Below are 12,738 nucleotides of genomic sequence, written 5' to 3'. Positions count from 1 at the left end.
TTCAGGCATTAAATTAACACTACTCAATCATTTACAAAAACTTATACAATTTGAATTCTAAATTTTGAAATGAAAGGGGAGTGAAGACAAGGAAGGGAAAAGGAGATGTGTCTGGAGTGAAATTAAGCCTAGGAAAGGTGAAGGAAAGATGACTTCCATAAATGTTTAAATGCTTGTCTTCTTTCTTCTTCAAAACTGAATTGGTAATTAAATGTTTATGTTAATTGCTAATGAATTAAATTCCCCAAGTGAAGTTTGTTTTGCCTACAACTCTAGAACAGGGAAAAAAAGGCAAACAACTCCCCTTAGCTATAATTCTACAAGATAGCAATTATGATTATTATGACATCATTATGACACCAGAGTTTGCTCATTCAGGAACTGAACAAAGATGTTGTAACACTAAGAGGAAGTTGAGAAAATCTCCATTTTTCATTTTGTACAAGCACAGAAACATAAATAATTGTTACTAGACAGCTTTGAGAAAGAGAATACTATCAGTCTACTAAAACTGACAGATTTGTATTATCTAAAACGTATAGCAAGGCACAACTGTCATACATAAACTCACTGGGAAAGATTCCCCAAACCTGAAGATGATGGATGTGTTAGACTATATTAGAATACATGCTTGTATGTACACTGACTATGCCATCAAAAGAAATATACTGCTGTTTCCAGCAGATATATCGTTAAATCTTACCACCATTTAAAATTAAAAGCTTAAATACTCTAATGATTTGAATGGCAGAAGTGTAAAAAAAAAAAAATACAATGAAGAAGAAACCAAGAAGAAACCATACAATGAAGAAGTTACCAAGAAAATACAAAATTTTCCTACAGAAATAAAAACTGTAGTATTTCCAAAAAATTGATGTTTCTTCCTCTGAAATATTTTTACACACTTGATAAATTCTAATCTGTTGCACTTCAAAGATGCTAAGCATCATTCTTTTTCACACTACCACAGAAGACACAAGGTCAGTTTCACGTATCACCTAATCTGACATGCTGTGCTAGGGTAAGCAGATGTGAATAAAGCATAGTCAACAGCTGCATGAAACTGCAAACATATACTACTACAATCCAAAGAGGGATTGTTTTATTTCTCTGGGTAATAACTGTTCAGATGCACAGTGATAGGGGCAAAATAAAGAAGAAAAATGTATCATTCACAGATTTAGAACTCCGCGAAGACACAGGACAACACACTATGGTGCATTGATATAATTCAACACAGAAATTTGAAGTAACCTAAAACCGCATTAAAATTGTTGTTGCTCTTTGCTGCTGTGATTATATAACCTAGTCATCTTCATACATGTACAGCAGCCAATTTAAGGGGGAAAAAGTCAACACACTTGTACTTTCTGTGGATTACCATACTCAAAAGACCAATATTCTTCCTATCCAAAGAATTATAAAATATTATACTTTACACCTTCTACATAATACAGGTTCTCTACTTCTGTGATTACAGAATTCCATTCTTCACTATGACCTCAAAACATCACTTCTATTGTTAAAATAAAGGTCTTCAAAAACAAAGCATAAAACGGATTTTCTTTTAAGGAAATCCTCATCCAGCAAGTCCTTTCTGAAGGTGAAAAAAAGTCATCTGTCTTTCCTTTTCTAGCAGGAAGGTGAAAATTACTTTCTGCTTTCCAAAGCAGAATTATAGTTCAGTGATTGAATTCACTTTTCTGCACAAATTGTAAGTCAAATTCGAAACAGAACTGCTGAATTTAAATCACATCCCAGTGTCAGAGGAAACAATGTAAGAAATGTCATTCTTTAAACTCCTTTTTCCTACAATATACCTTCTAACGAAGAAAAATCCCTCAGTTATCAAACTACAAAAAAACCTTAATGGAAGTTTATATACTGGGGACAATTTTATTTTATTAGACAAATGTACTCCACTGATAAATTCTCTTAAGAGGGAAATTATCCATCAGTACTTTTTATTTATAATAATTTGGTTTAAAAACATGACACTCAAGGCAGGTGAAAAGCAAAGCGCATGGCGACCTCCTCCAGCCGCTCAGGCCCAGGACCATCCCATCTGACTGCTGGGGCCCAGCCCGGTGCCCGGGGACCTGGGGTCCCTGCTCAGGCTGGGGGACTCAACAACCTCTTTCCCCTGAGGGTCTGACCTGTAGCAAAGCTCGGCACCTATCCCTGAGAAACACAGACACAGGACACCAACACAACCATCCACACTTCAACACCACCTCCAAACAGGACTCACGTAAAACAGTCAAAGACAGCAGAGATCCCTTCCTCTTCTCTAGCTGGTAAAGACAGAAGTTCACTAGTGAAGGTTCACACACAGCACTCCCCTGGTTAACAACCACACACGCATTTGTGGATCTCTGAGTACTGGCACAGACCCTTTTATACAGGCCTTTTTCTACCTACTCTCCTCACCTCGTTATTCCTCCTGCCCCCCTTTTCCCCAGTACCCCCCATGACTTTGCAGAGTTGTGCAGTTTCTGCACCCTCCTAGTCCAGGGCTCCTTGGTTCACAATCTTACCAGCTGCAAGGTTCATCCTTCCTGGAAGTGGCACCTGTAGCTTATTAGCCTGCCAATTAGTGTGACTGGGAGGAGGTTTTGTTTCCTGTGATTTTGTCCCAGCTTAGAAATGCTCAATCAGAATATAGTATAAATATAAATAAATATTCCTGTATTCTCACATGCATTCATAAATTAATGTGACTGACCAGACTTCACTGCCTCCTTTCCTTATTATCCCTTGTTGCTTTGCAAAAAGGCCCTAGACAAGATATGCATAAAGAAGCAAACACTCTCCTTCTACATACCCTTACAAACACAATAGATGTGAAGTTCAGCACATTTATCAGATAGATGTGAAGTTCAGCACATTTATAAAGGAAAGCTTTTACACTTTAAAATACTTTATCTTGCTTGATAAACACCTCCCTATTTGGAGATATTTAAGAACCATCTGGAGATGGTCCTGGGCAAGCAGATTCAGGTGGTCCTGCTTGAGCAGAAGTGTTGGACAAGATGAACTCCAGAGGTCCGTTTCCACCACTGCTGTTCTGGGATTCTTGGATAACTCTCGTAAGCATTGAAGGGAATATTGAACAATTCAGTTAATTTCTTCAGGATGATTAAGTGATAACTGGCTTGGAGTTTCATGATAAAAACAAAAAATTCTGGTACTTCTAACTAAAGTCCTTAATGAAAAAAAGCCACAGATACATGAGATCAGATACACTGACTTTATATAGGTTTATATATATGAATATATTATATATGAATGCTTTGTCTCTGTAACTATAAGAATCATTGAAGAGCCAAAATCTCCTTAACTATTATGACAACTCAGGGTCGCTCTTCAGATTCTAGTTTTCTTTTTATAAAATGCCTTAGCATTTGCACTCTTCTTTGAACTGCTACATTAGTCATGAGAATGCTCAGAAAGTCAGCACCCCTGGACAGAGTATACATATCAGAAAAAAAATGAAGCTTCACTTACAGTTTTTTCAGTCATCATAAGAAAATCAGAATTGCTGCAAAAGCTTTGCAGATTAATAGCTACTTACATGATAGGAAAGCATTCGGTACTTATTGATTAAATACTCTAATTTTATTTAGGACTTCAACAGTTCACAACAAATATGCTTGTAGAAACAATTTTTAACATAGAAAGCACTGACTGAATTACAAATCCCATCTTGGGCAATTTCATATGCATTCACTATCTTTTAAGTTAAAAAAAAAAAAAAGCCACTATCCTGGATCAATAACTTCCTCCCACAAAGAGATTAAAAAAAAAGTTGTTGGCAAGGAAGGGCTTCAGAGATTGCATTCTGCTTCTTACACTGCAATACTTAAAGATTTTAGTAGCAAACTACTCTCTTCAAAACTACACCAATCATTAATACTGTTTTCAAGTATTACTGAGGCCAATCAATACAGAAAAGTCTTTTTACTAAAACTAAGTAGATGAACCACCTAATTTAACAAGTATGTTGAACAAAACACTAGGAGGAAAATAACACATTCAAATGTACACACACACCTGGATTCCTGTAGGTACATATGCATGTATAATGTATACATACACACAGATATTACAAAAGTCCAAATAAACTCTAAATAATCAAACTGAAGATGTTTTAATGCAGCTTGTTATTTCTTAACATGGCAACGCACTTAAGAGTTACTCACAAACATTTAGCAACTATGAGATGCATCTGGCTAAGCAGATGCTTTAAAGACAGCAATGACTATTTTTTCAATTGTTTAGTCCTTCATTACATTTTTAACACTTTATTTTTTTAACTTTCAATTTTAGATGATAAGAAATAGTGATTATTAAAAAAGAAATTATTACAAAACAATGTGAACAGAAAGGAAAAGGCTATTACTCTCAATTTGGACTCCAGAAGTGAAATTAATATATCTTTACAACAGTTTTCATTCTGTTCTGAAAAAAAAATTATATCCATTATATCCATCCTGAAAATATTGATTTGGAAAAAAAACACCACAATGCTTTAAATAACAAAATTATTGCAGATTTAACTCAATCTCCTTCCCCACAAATTGACCATCAGATACCACAACAATCTCTGAATCATTGGCAATAACGGCAATCAATACGACAAACATTTAATTACAGTCATATAAAATGACAAGACTGAACTGGCTACCACTTGCTTTCTGTAGGAACAAAAGGCAAAGCTTCAGCCTTAGGCTTTAATACATGTACGAAGAAATACCTCATATCTAGAGGAATATCTATGTAGCGAATAAAGATCCATATGAATAAACCAGAGTGGCTCCACTACCCATACTTCCAGCCAGGACCAGCCTGAAGCTATATAGTTCCATTAGCACCATGTCAGAAATAGAAGGTATTAGTGCAGGACTGTGCCAGATCTAATGCAATTAGAGAATTTTCTGACAAGAGCCATTCCATGCCCTGGCAATTCACAATTAATCATCAAGCATTCTGCACCCTCTCAAGTAGGCACAACCCTAGACTGTGTAAAAAAAGAAAAAAAAACACCTCAAATGAACCTGAAAAAGAGAAGTTCATTAAAAACTTGCATTGATGAATGAAAAAATCCACCAGCACTCTAAGCTACCTGGCAATGCATGTAAAATATCAGCTATTACAACCCACTGAGAACCAAAGTCAAAGCTAAGCAGAAGCCCTGAGCTGTTCCTCCTGTTCAAGGCACACTGGTAGCTACTATTAGACCTACTCCACTCAGTGGTAGTTATGACTATTGGTGAGACTTGTGTGCAGTGCCATTCCCCTCTCCTCCTGGGTTTTACTGCCCAGTAGCATCCATTCCCAGATAACTTCCCATACAAGTTAAATTTCTACACTTTATAAGGATGTGAAAGTATTCCAGAAAGATTATGAAAAATTCATAATTTTATATAGCAGCCTCTCTCTATATAAGCTTTTTTTTCTCATGGTAGTTCTCTATCTTGGTTTTTGGAAGTTTAGCAACAGCAAAGTATGTTTTATCCCTTGAATCTGACTTATCACTAAATCATAGTAAAAACCCCTGTATCAGCACTTTAAAAACACCCACACCTTCCAGGTGGTCTGATGGAACAATTCCTCAGAGGAATCTTACAATCGTCAAAAAAAATCACTAAGCATAGTTAAAGGTTCACTGGAAAAAAACAGTCATGTACTTTCCAGTGATAACTGAACTAAGTTTTCTTCTTGACAGAACAGGCAAGGTAATTGCTCTCTGTTCCATAAAGGAAGACTGATGGTCTTGTTTTAATTCTCCCAACTGCCAGTAGCTGATGGGATATCTGTGATAGCATGGTGGACCGCTTCAACTGCTTTTTGCCTTGAACATGGAGTTCATTCTTAAAAGGTAAACATAAACTCCACAGATCTCTTTGATGTGAAGATTTCTCATGGACTACGATAGGATCCAGCACCTCACAGGTAAGCTGGAACGCTGCTCCTAGTCAAAGGACTTCCCCCAGCAGCACACACGCTCTTCCTCTTTTGGTTCACATATACTTGGAAAATCTGTTTGTGTTTTAATGCTAGAAGTGTGTTCCCCCTACCCCAATAATTTGTCTCAAACTGAAGTACAAGTATACACATAAAACAAATTCAGTAATATGAGATCCTTTGTGTGGGAAGATAGCAGCCTGAATTTATTATTTGAAGTTATTTTATTTCATTTGCCTTCGAGAGCTATGCTTTCAAAGAACAGCATAATGCCTTACAAAGTCCCTTTAAAAAAATCTTTCAGCTCTGTTTTTAAGTAAATCTACTGTGCTCATTTTACAGAGGCACTGCTTTACAATAATTTTGTCCAGCAACCACTAAGAAAGAGATACTACAAAAAAGAAAAAAGCTGGCCTTTCAGTTGGTTTGCTGAGCTGAACAATTACTTTGAAGTAGATATTAGAAAAGTTAGAAGGCTTAAGAGAAGAGGGGAGGGAACCTGCCACAGATGCTACTGTAACTAAAACATAATTATGAAAAAATCCAAGATGTACATAATACTGTTTCTCAAACAGCGCAAGCACATAGCTCACAGCTCAAACAGTTGAATTTAATCAGACTGGGGGACAAGGAAGGAAGTCTATTTTGCAAGGTTAGGCTGCACCCATCTACCACTCAGCAAATGAGAACTACCTACATACAGGTTAAAAATCTGAAAAAGTAACCATTGAATTAAAATGAACATTAAGATATTTAAACGTAGTTGAGATTGAACAGAGATTCCTGTTTTATAGATATATAATATAAAAAAATATACAGAACTGCATTAATACTTCTTAATGTTGTACAACCCACAATTGAGAGATCAGTCTCCAAATGCTTCCTTCCCTGCTACATGCCCTCCCTCCACCCCCAACAGGTTGAAATAGAGTCATCAGAAGACAACATGGTAGAATATTTTTTCTCATAGGCACTACAAGGGATGATTTTAAAAGCGTTAAAATAGCAAAACACAAAAACATTTCCTTCTTGCTATACAAATCAAAACTCAACTTTCATCTGAAAGATTTGCAATGCATTGCTTAGTATAACTTTAGTGTATCAATGACTATGCATAATATGATAACCTTCATTTTTATTCAGTCTCAAGAGGATAAAAATACATGCAGTATATTTGCTATAAAACAGATGGACCATTACTTGTTCAGTTCCCAACTTAATGACTACATCTATTTTTAAATGTTAATGTTTAAATTAGATTGTCCTATGTTCTTTGGATTTGTTTTTTTTGTTTATTTCACAGTTATTTTGGGAATTACTAGTACCTTCTTAACATTTAGTAAGAATGCCGAGCAGCGCTGTTTTCTAGGAGCCAGTCTTGTCATCTACTATAACAAGCAATGAGAATACATTTCAAAAGATAAATGTATCCGAAGCAAAGCATTGCTCCTCTGCAGACACCAAAGCATTGAGACAAATGCTACAAATGTTATTGCTTCTCCTGACATGGTCAATGGAATGTAAAAATGCAGCTCCATTCCCAAATGCTATTCATTAGCTTGTAGACCCTGACAATCCAGCATATTCTTGAAAAACAAACAAACAAACAAAAAAAACTTGTGTTACTCTGCATAACTTAATTATGACTGCTGACTGGTTCAGTTACTGCCTTTAATACAGTGGACACTTTGTGTAAGATAGCCCAAAGAGCAGCACAAACATCTCCTATCCATTCTACGGGCAAGCATTAGGCCACACTTAGCTACAAGAACACTGAGTGTGCAAATTTCCTGTCAATAGGGTCATTCATACCAGTATATGTTTACTTAGAAGAATACTACATGCACCAAATGGAAATAGTTAAGGAAGTCCACAATACAGACGACTATCAGTGTAGATAAGTTGAACATACTGAAACCAGCACAGATACATTGACACAGATCTCCCAGTTATTACTCCCATTGATACACTGAAAAACAAACCAAACAAAGGCTGCAAATTATTTAGCTTTCAGAAAGTGTGGCCATTAGCTGAACCTCAGCTGGACTTGGACCTGACTTTTTAGGTGTCTGACGATGCTTGCATAGCCTTCAGTAATTCCCCTCACATTTCAAGCAACCTTACTGTAAGCAAACCTCATTCTGGAAGCCATGGTACTGCTGGTATAGCATTGTACTCCCAAAAAGAGATTTAGTGCCTTAGCTTGAGTACTGTTGACAGTTTTTGAGCAAGGAAGATCACACAGATCTCTTTGTAGAAGGTTTTGCAGACAAGCCATCAACTCTTGTTTCTGATTTTATGCTTACTTCTTAAATTTCTGTATTTAGGAGCCAAATTCAAGGCTATTGACCTAATTCAAGAAATTATTGTATGCAGAATTAAGACAATGAAAATCAACAGTCATGATCATAAACAGGTCTTTTTTGTTCACTTAGAAATATTTAGAAGAAAAAGAATCTTTAAAGTGCACAGTAAAATTATAATCAGCAGAAAATACTTAGATCAATTCTAAATCAATTAACAAATTATATTGCTTAATCATATTCAACAAGAATATCACCTAGCTTTGTATTTATCTAGCAAAATGGTACAATCTTCTAGCACAACTAGCACAATCAGTTAATGTACAGTTACACAACAATCATTTGGCACAAAGACAGGTGCCAAGTTTTTGTATTTTCAGGTCTTTTTCACTGTTTTATACTGTTACAAATGAGCTTGATAAGTATTTTCTTCATTTGCTACCCGCACCAGTCTGCCTAAACTGACTCAGATATCCCTTACCTATTTCTTGGAATGACACCATTTCCTTGATGTCAGCTGAGAACCCTGTTCAAAGGATCACCAGAATTTGTTGTTCCAGTTCAATTTTAACAGAAATAACTATTTTATGAGAAAACAGTTCTGTTTGAGGGAAGAGATTTTACATCTTTTGAATGTAGTACATACCTGTTCCTTTGCTTACATATGGAGGCTTGAAGAACTTCACAATACCATACAAATTCACTATAGTTCCATCTTTAAGACAATTCAGAGGAGTATACACGTATTTTGGTACAACAGACTAGAATGGCATGATAAAATTAAGGGACAGAAGAAAAAACGTTATTCAAACATTCACCCAGAATTCTGTCTTCTAACACCATCCAGCCTTAAATATGTTTTTAACTTGTCTTAATAAAGTTTTTTTCTACCTTACTTACTTTAGACCATCTAAATGTTATTCATTCATTCACAGGCAATGAAGCACACAAGGTCTATATTTCCATTTCTTTTGTGACAATAAACTAGCCAGTCATACAGTTCAAGTAAGTTCCAACATATGAAATAGGTGAATAGGTAAATGAAAGTCATTACAATAAAGAACTCTAGAAAGCAATTTTTATTGATTGATCTAAACACATCCATCCAAAGGACATTTTCAAGCATGCACATAAATCCCTTTTTAATTTTTATTAGCAGTGTCTCTGCACAGAATCACTGATTTGGGGATCTCACCTCTCATAGCAACTGCATAAGTTTCTATTGTAACAGCCCATTTCTTGGAGAATTAAATAAATTAAGGACTACTTTTTACTATTTAACTATCCTCTCATTTTAAGATTACAGAATACGATGATTAGCCTCATTTAAAAATCATAAGTTCTCCCAAACTGGCTGAAAACTGTGTTTTTCATTCACTGTATTGTGGAAAAAAAAAAAATCTCAGACAATTAAGACAAAGCCAAGCTGTGTTATCTTCAGCACTAAAACTATAACCTTATAATAAAGGACAATTAAATTTCATATACCCAAATTTTTGCCTTACTTCATGAAGAATTTTAATTTAGAAAATTTACAAAGACTTGTTCTGAATAGTAATCAAAATAAATGTTGAAAACACAAAGTCTGGTTTTAAAGCAAAGGAAGATATACTTTATATAAAAAAAAAAAAAGCATACAAACTGCAAGGTTGCTTTCTAACTTTTATTTCCTAAACCAACATGCAGCCTATTTCTAGATTGAGATGGAAACTATACCACAGAAGTACTATTTTTTCATACTTGATGTCTTTTTCCAGGCATAATATTTGCAAAATTAAAAGCTAAACAAATGACTGCTGGGACAGAAGGAAAGAAAAAGAATTCTACACATTCTTATCTACATGCAGTTTGTCTTATGTGAGTTAAAAAAAATCCACAATATAAACTCACCACAGATGCAGTTTCTGAAGCAGTAGTTGTGCTTGGCTGAGCATAAATCTGAGGAGAAAAAACAGCAAACTCGCTGATTACAGAAGTGAAGAGAGCACAAACATCGTAACAAGATTTGATATTGCTATAGCAAAGACTTAGAGAACAATACTACAACCACTTCTCCTATTGGAATCACCTCTGACACTAGCAAAATCTGATCCTACAAAAAAATCTGTTCTGATTACACTTAGACAACACCTACTTTAAATAATACACATGATTACTCAAGTAGAAACCATTCTTGCATCCTTTACCTTGTGTGCATCATTGCACTGTATTATGGGCAAGAATGGTTTAAACAGCTCTAAGGCCAAATTTCTGCACTCAGAAACTAGAATTTTACTTCAGAGGCCAGAGGTAATTTGGGTCTGGCACCACACTAGATCACTTCAGCATTATATTTTGACACAGCGCACTTCTCAGACATACTCTGTAATCTCAGTGTTATCTACTGAGAAACATACTTCTCTACTGCAGGCTATTCTGCAGAGTACTATCAGGAGGGACACAACTCCCATCCAGGCCTTTCAGAATCTTGGGCAGAAAGGAGAATACTCATCCCCACACATCAGCAAGATAAATACTGATATTTTTTTCCAGCTACACCACTTCCACAAAATAGACGGAGTCAGGTATTATAAAATTGTGTACACATGAATGCGTCCTGACTGATTCCTGATTGACATGCTACAATAATCTGCAGTACTTCAAATTCTAACAAATATTTTCTCTATTGTAAAGCAAAATTCTAACGAAGGTGTTTATTAAAAAATAAAAAAAAAATTGGCACCCACATACATAAATGACTGATCCAGCTTCTTCTGACACCTCCAGGTGGCAACCATGCCTACCATCTTCTCTTGCTGTAGGTGATTTTGCCAACTTAAATCCAGCAATTACACAGGTGTCCTATGGAGACAGGGTGATTAACAGATTTTAAGTGCTGTACATCCTCTCTTAAAAGAGGATGTGATGTCTAATTTCACTCTAAAGTCTCAAGACTTACAATAACAAAGATTTAAACATATTCCAAACACTGCCTTTAAGTTTCTCTGTTAAGTTCCTCTACCCATGAGATTCGTATTTCTAACCAACCTCAGAGAGTTGTTTTATTTATTTGTTTTATTTTTTTATTTTTTTTTTAATTCTGGTAAAATATTTAAATTGTTCATGCTATTATTACTGGCAAAAGTTAGAGAGGAAGAGTAACATTGAGTAAAGCAAGAAAATTGCTACCTTTTAAATATACTGAAGTTTGACTCCTTCTTACATAAAATTCACTAACCTAAAAAAGCGGTCACATTTCTAATACTGGTAAGGCATTCCTTTCTTGGTTGTTGTTACTGCATTACAGCTACACGTTGAAGAGATTCTCCTTAAAAATATTTTCAATTTGGTTGAACTGACATCTTCCAATTTACTCCTTAAGGGTCAACTAAGTAAATCGCTGGATTTCTGGTAGGAAAAGAGAGACAAACTGCTCTGGTGTCATTCTTGAGCTTCTAGCAACAGGAAGCAGTCTCATTTGTTGCTGCTTTAGTATAAAATATCTTAGACACCACTAAGTGAAGAAGAACAGAGAGGATTTAAGCACCTGTAGCAGATCACCTTTAGTAGTAACTTCACCCCAAAAATAAAAGGGAGAAGAAGGATGATGGAAGACACATTTAGGAAGTAGACATGCTAAGAAAGGTATTTGAGCAAGCAAAAATACAATGCTGGAAACTCTTACATAATGTAAAGCTCTTCTAAAGTCAGCTGTGTTTGTACCAAAAGAGGATGAAAGGGTTGTTCGTATGTGATCCATTCCCATAAACCCTTCCATGCACATGCAAACACACCTGAGAACAATCATATTAGACCTGAAGCCCTTTTCCTATCTGACCTTCTACCAAAAGCACTTTCAGCAGTTTTTAATGAATGACTTTTGTTTGTGTGTTTATTTGATTATAACAAATAAAAGAGTTTTCTGATTAAAGCTGACAGTTTTTGCCAAATATTGCACTACGTCTCTTTCTGCTATTTCAGCAATCTGAAAATGCTACTCTGAATGATTTAAGATCCAAAGCATTGATATTTTGTGCAAGAAAAAGAAGGGCTGCTGGTTTAAGTGATACTAATATGTTTAATTATTAAAGGATTTGGAAAAAAAAAAAATCAAGAAAAATAAGCTTGAACAGAACATTTATAGCAAAACTACATAGGGCATGGTGATTTTCTGGTAGCGCCACAAATGGGAACTGAATATATTTTTTTGACTAGAAGTTAACATACAAGTCACCTAACTGTAAGGTGTAAGCTTAGAATCACAGAATCATTAAGGTTGGAAGAGACCTCTAAAATCATCTGATTCAACCATCACCCTACTACCAATGTCACCCACTAAACCATGTCCTGAAGTGCCAGGTCCAACTCAATGGGTCAAAACAATGAGATGACTTAATATTCCCTGCACCTAAAACATACCACCCTGCAAACATACATTAAAATTGCTTCATTTTCTTTTCAGATACGGAAAAAAAATGTAGAAACACAA

At 35.5% G+C, this 12,738-nt stretch overlaps 1 protein-coding gene across 1 annotated transcript in view; it reads right to left on the bottom strand.

Annotated features, from left to right (window-relative positions):
- The window catches only part of POT1 (protection of telomeres 1), a 74,589-nt gene that overhangs the window by 40,969 nt on the left and 20,882 nt on the right, over window positions 1-12,738 (bottom strand). The window contains exons 5-7 of the mRNA XM_035338247.1: window positions 11,001-11,111; window positions 10,161-10,208; window positions 8,917-9,031 (exon numbers count right to left, since the gene is read on the bottom strand). Of these exons, the coding sequence (XP_035194138.1) occupies window positions 8,917-9,031; window positions 10,161-10,208; window positions 11,001-11,111 (274 nt within the window). The remainder of the gene's footprint in view (window positions 1-8,916; window positions 9,032-10,160; window positions 10,209-11,000; window positions 11,112-12,738) is intronic.

This window comes from Oxyura jamaicensis, chromosome 1, assembly GCF_011077185.1.
Source record: "Oxyura jamaicensis isolate SHBP4307 breed ruddy duck chromosome 1, BPBGC_Ojam_1.0, whole genome shotgun sequence".
NCBI lineage: Eukaryota > Metazoa > Chordata > Aves > Anseriformes > Anatidae > Oxyura > Oxyura jamaicensis.
The sequence above is the reverse complement of the archived record's forward strand: the minus strand, read 5'-3'. Positions and strand labels throughout refer to the sequence as shown.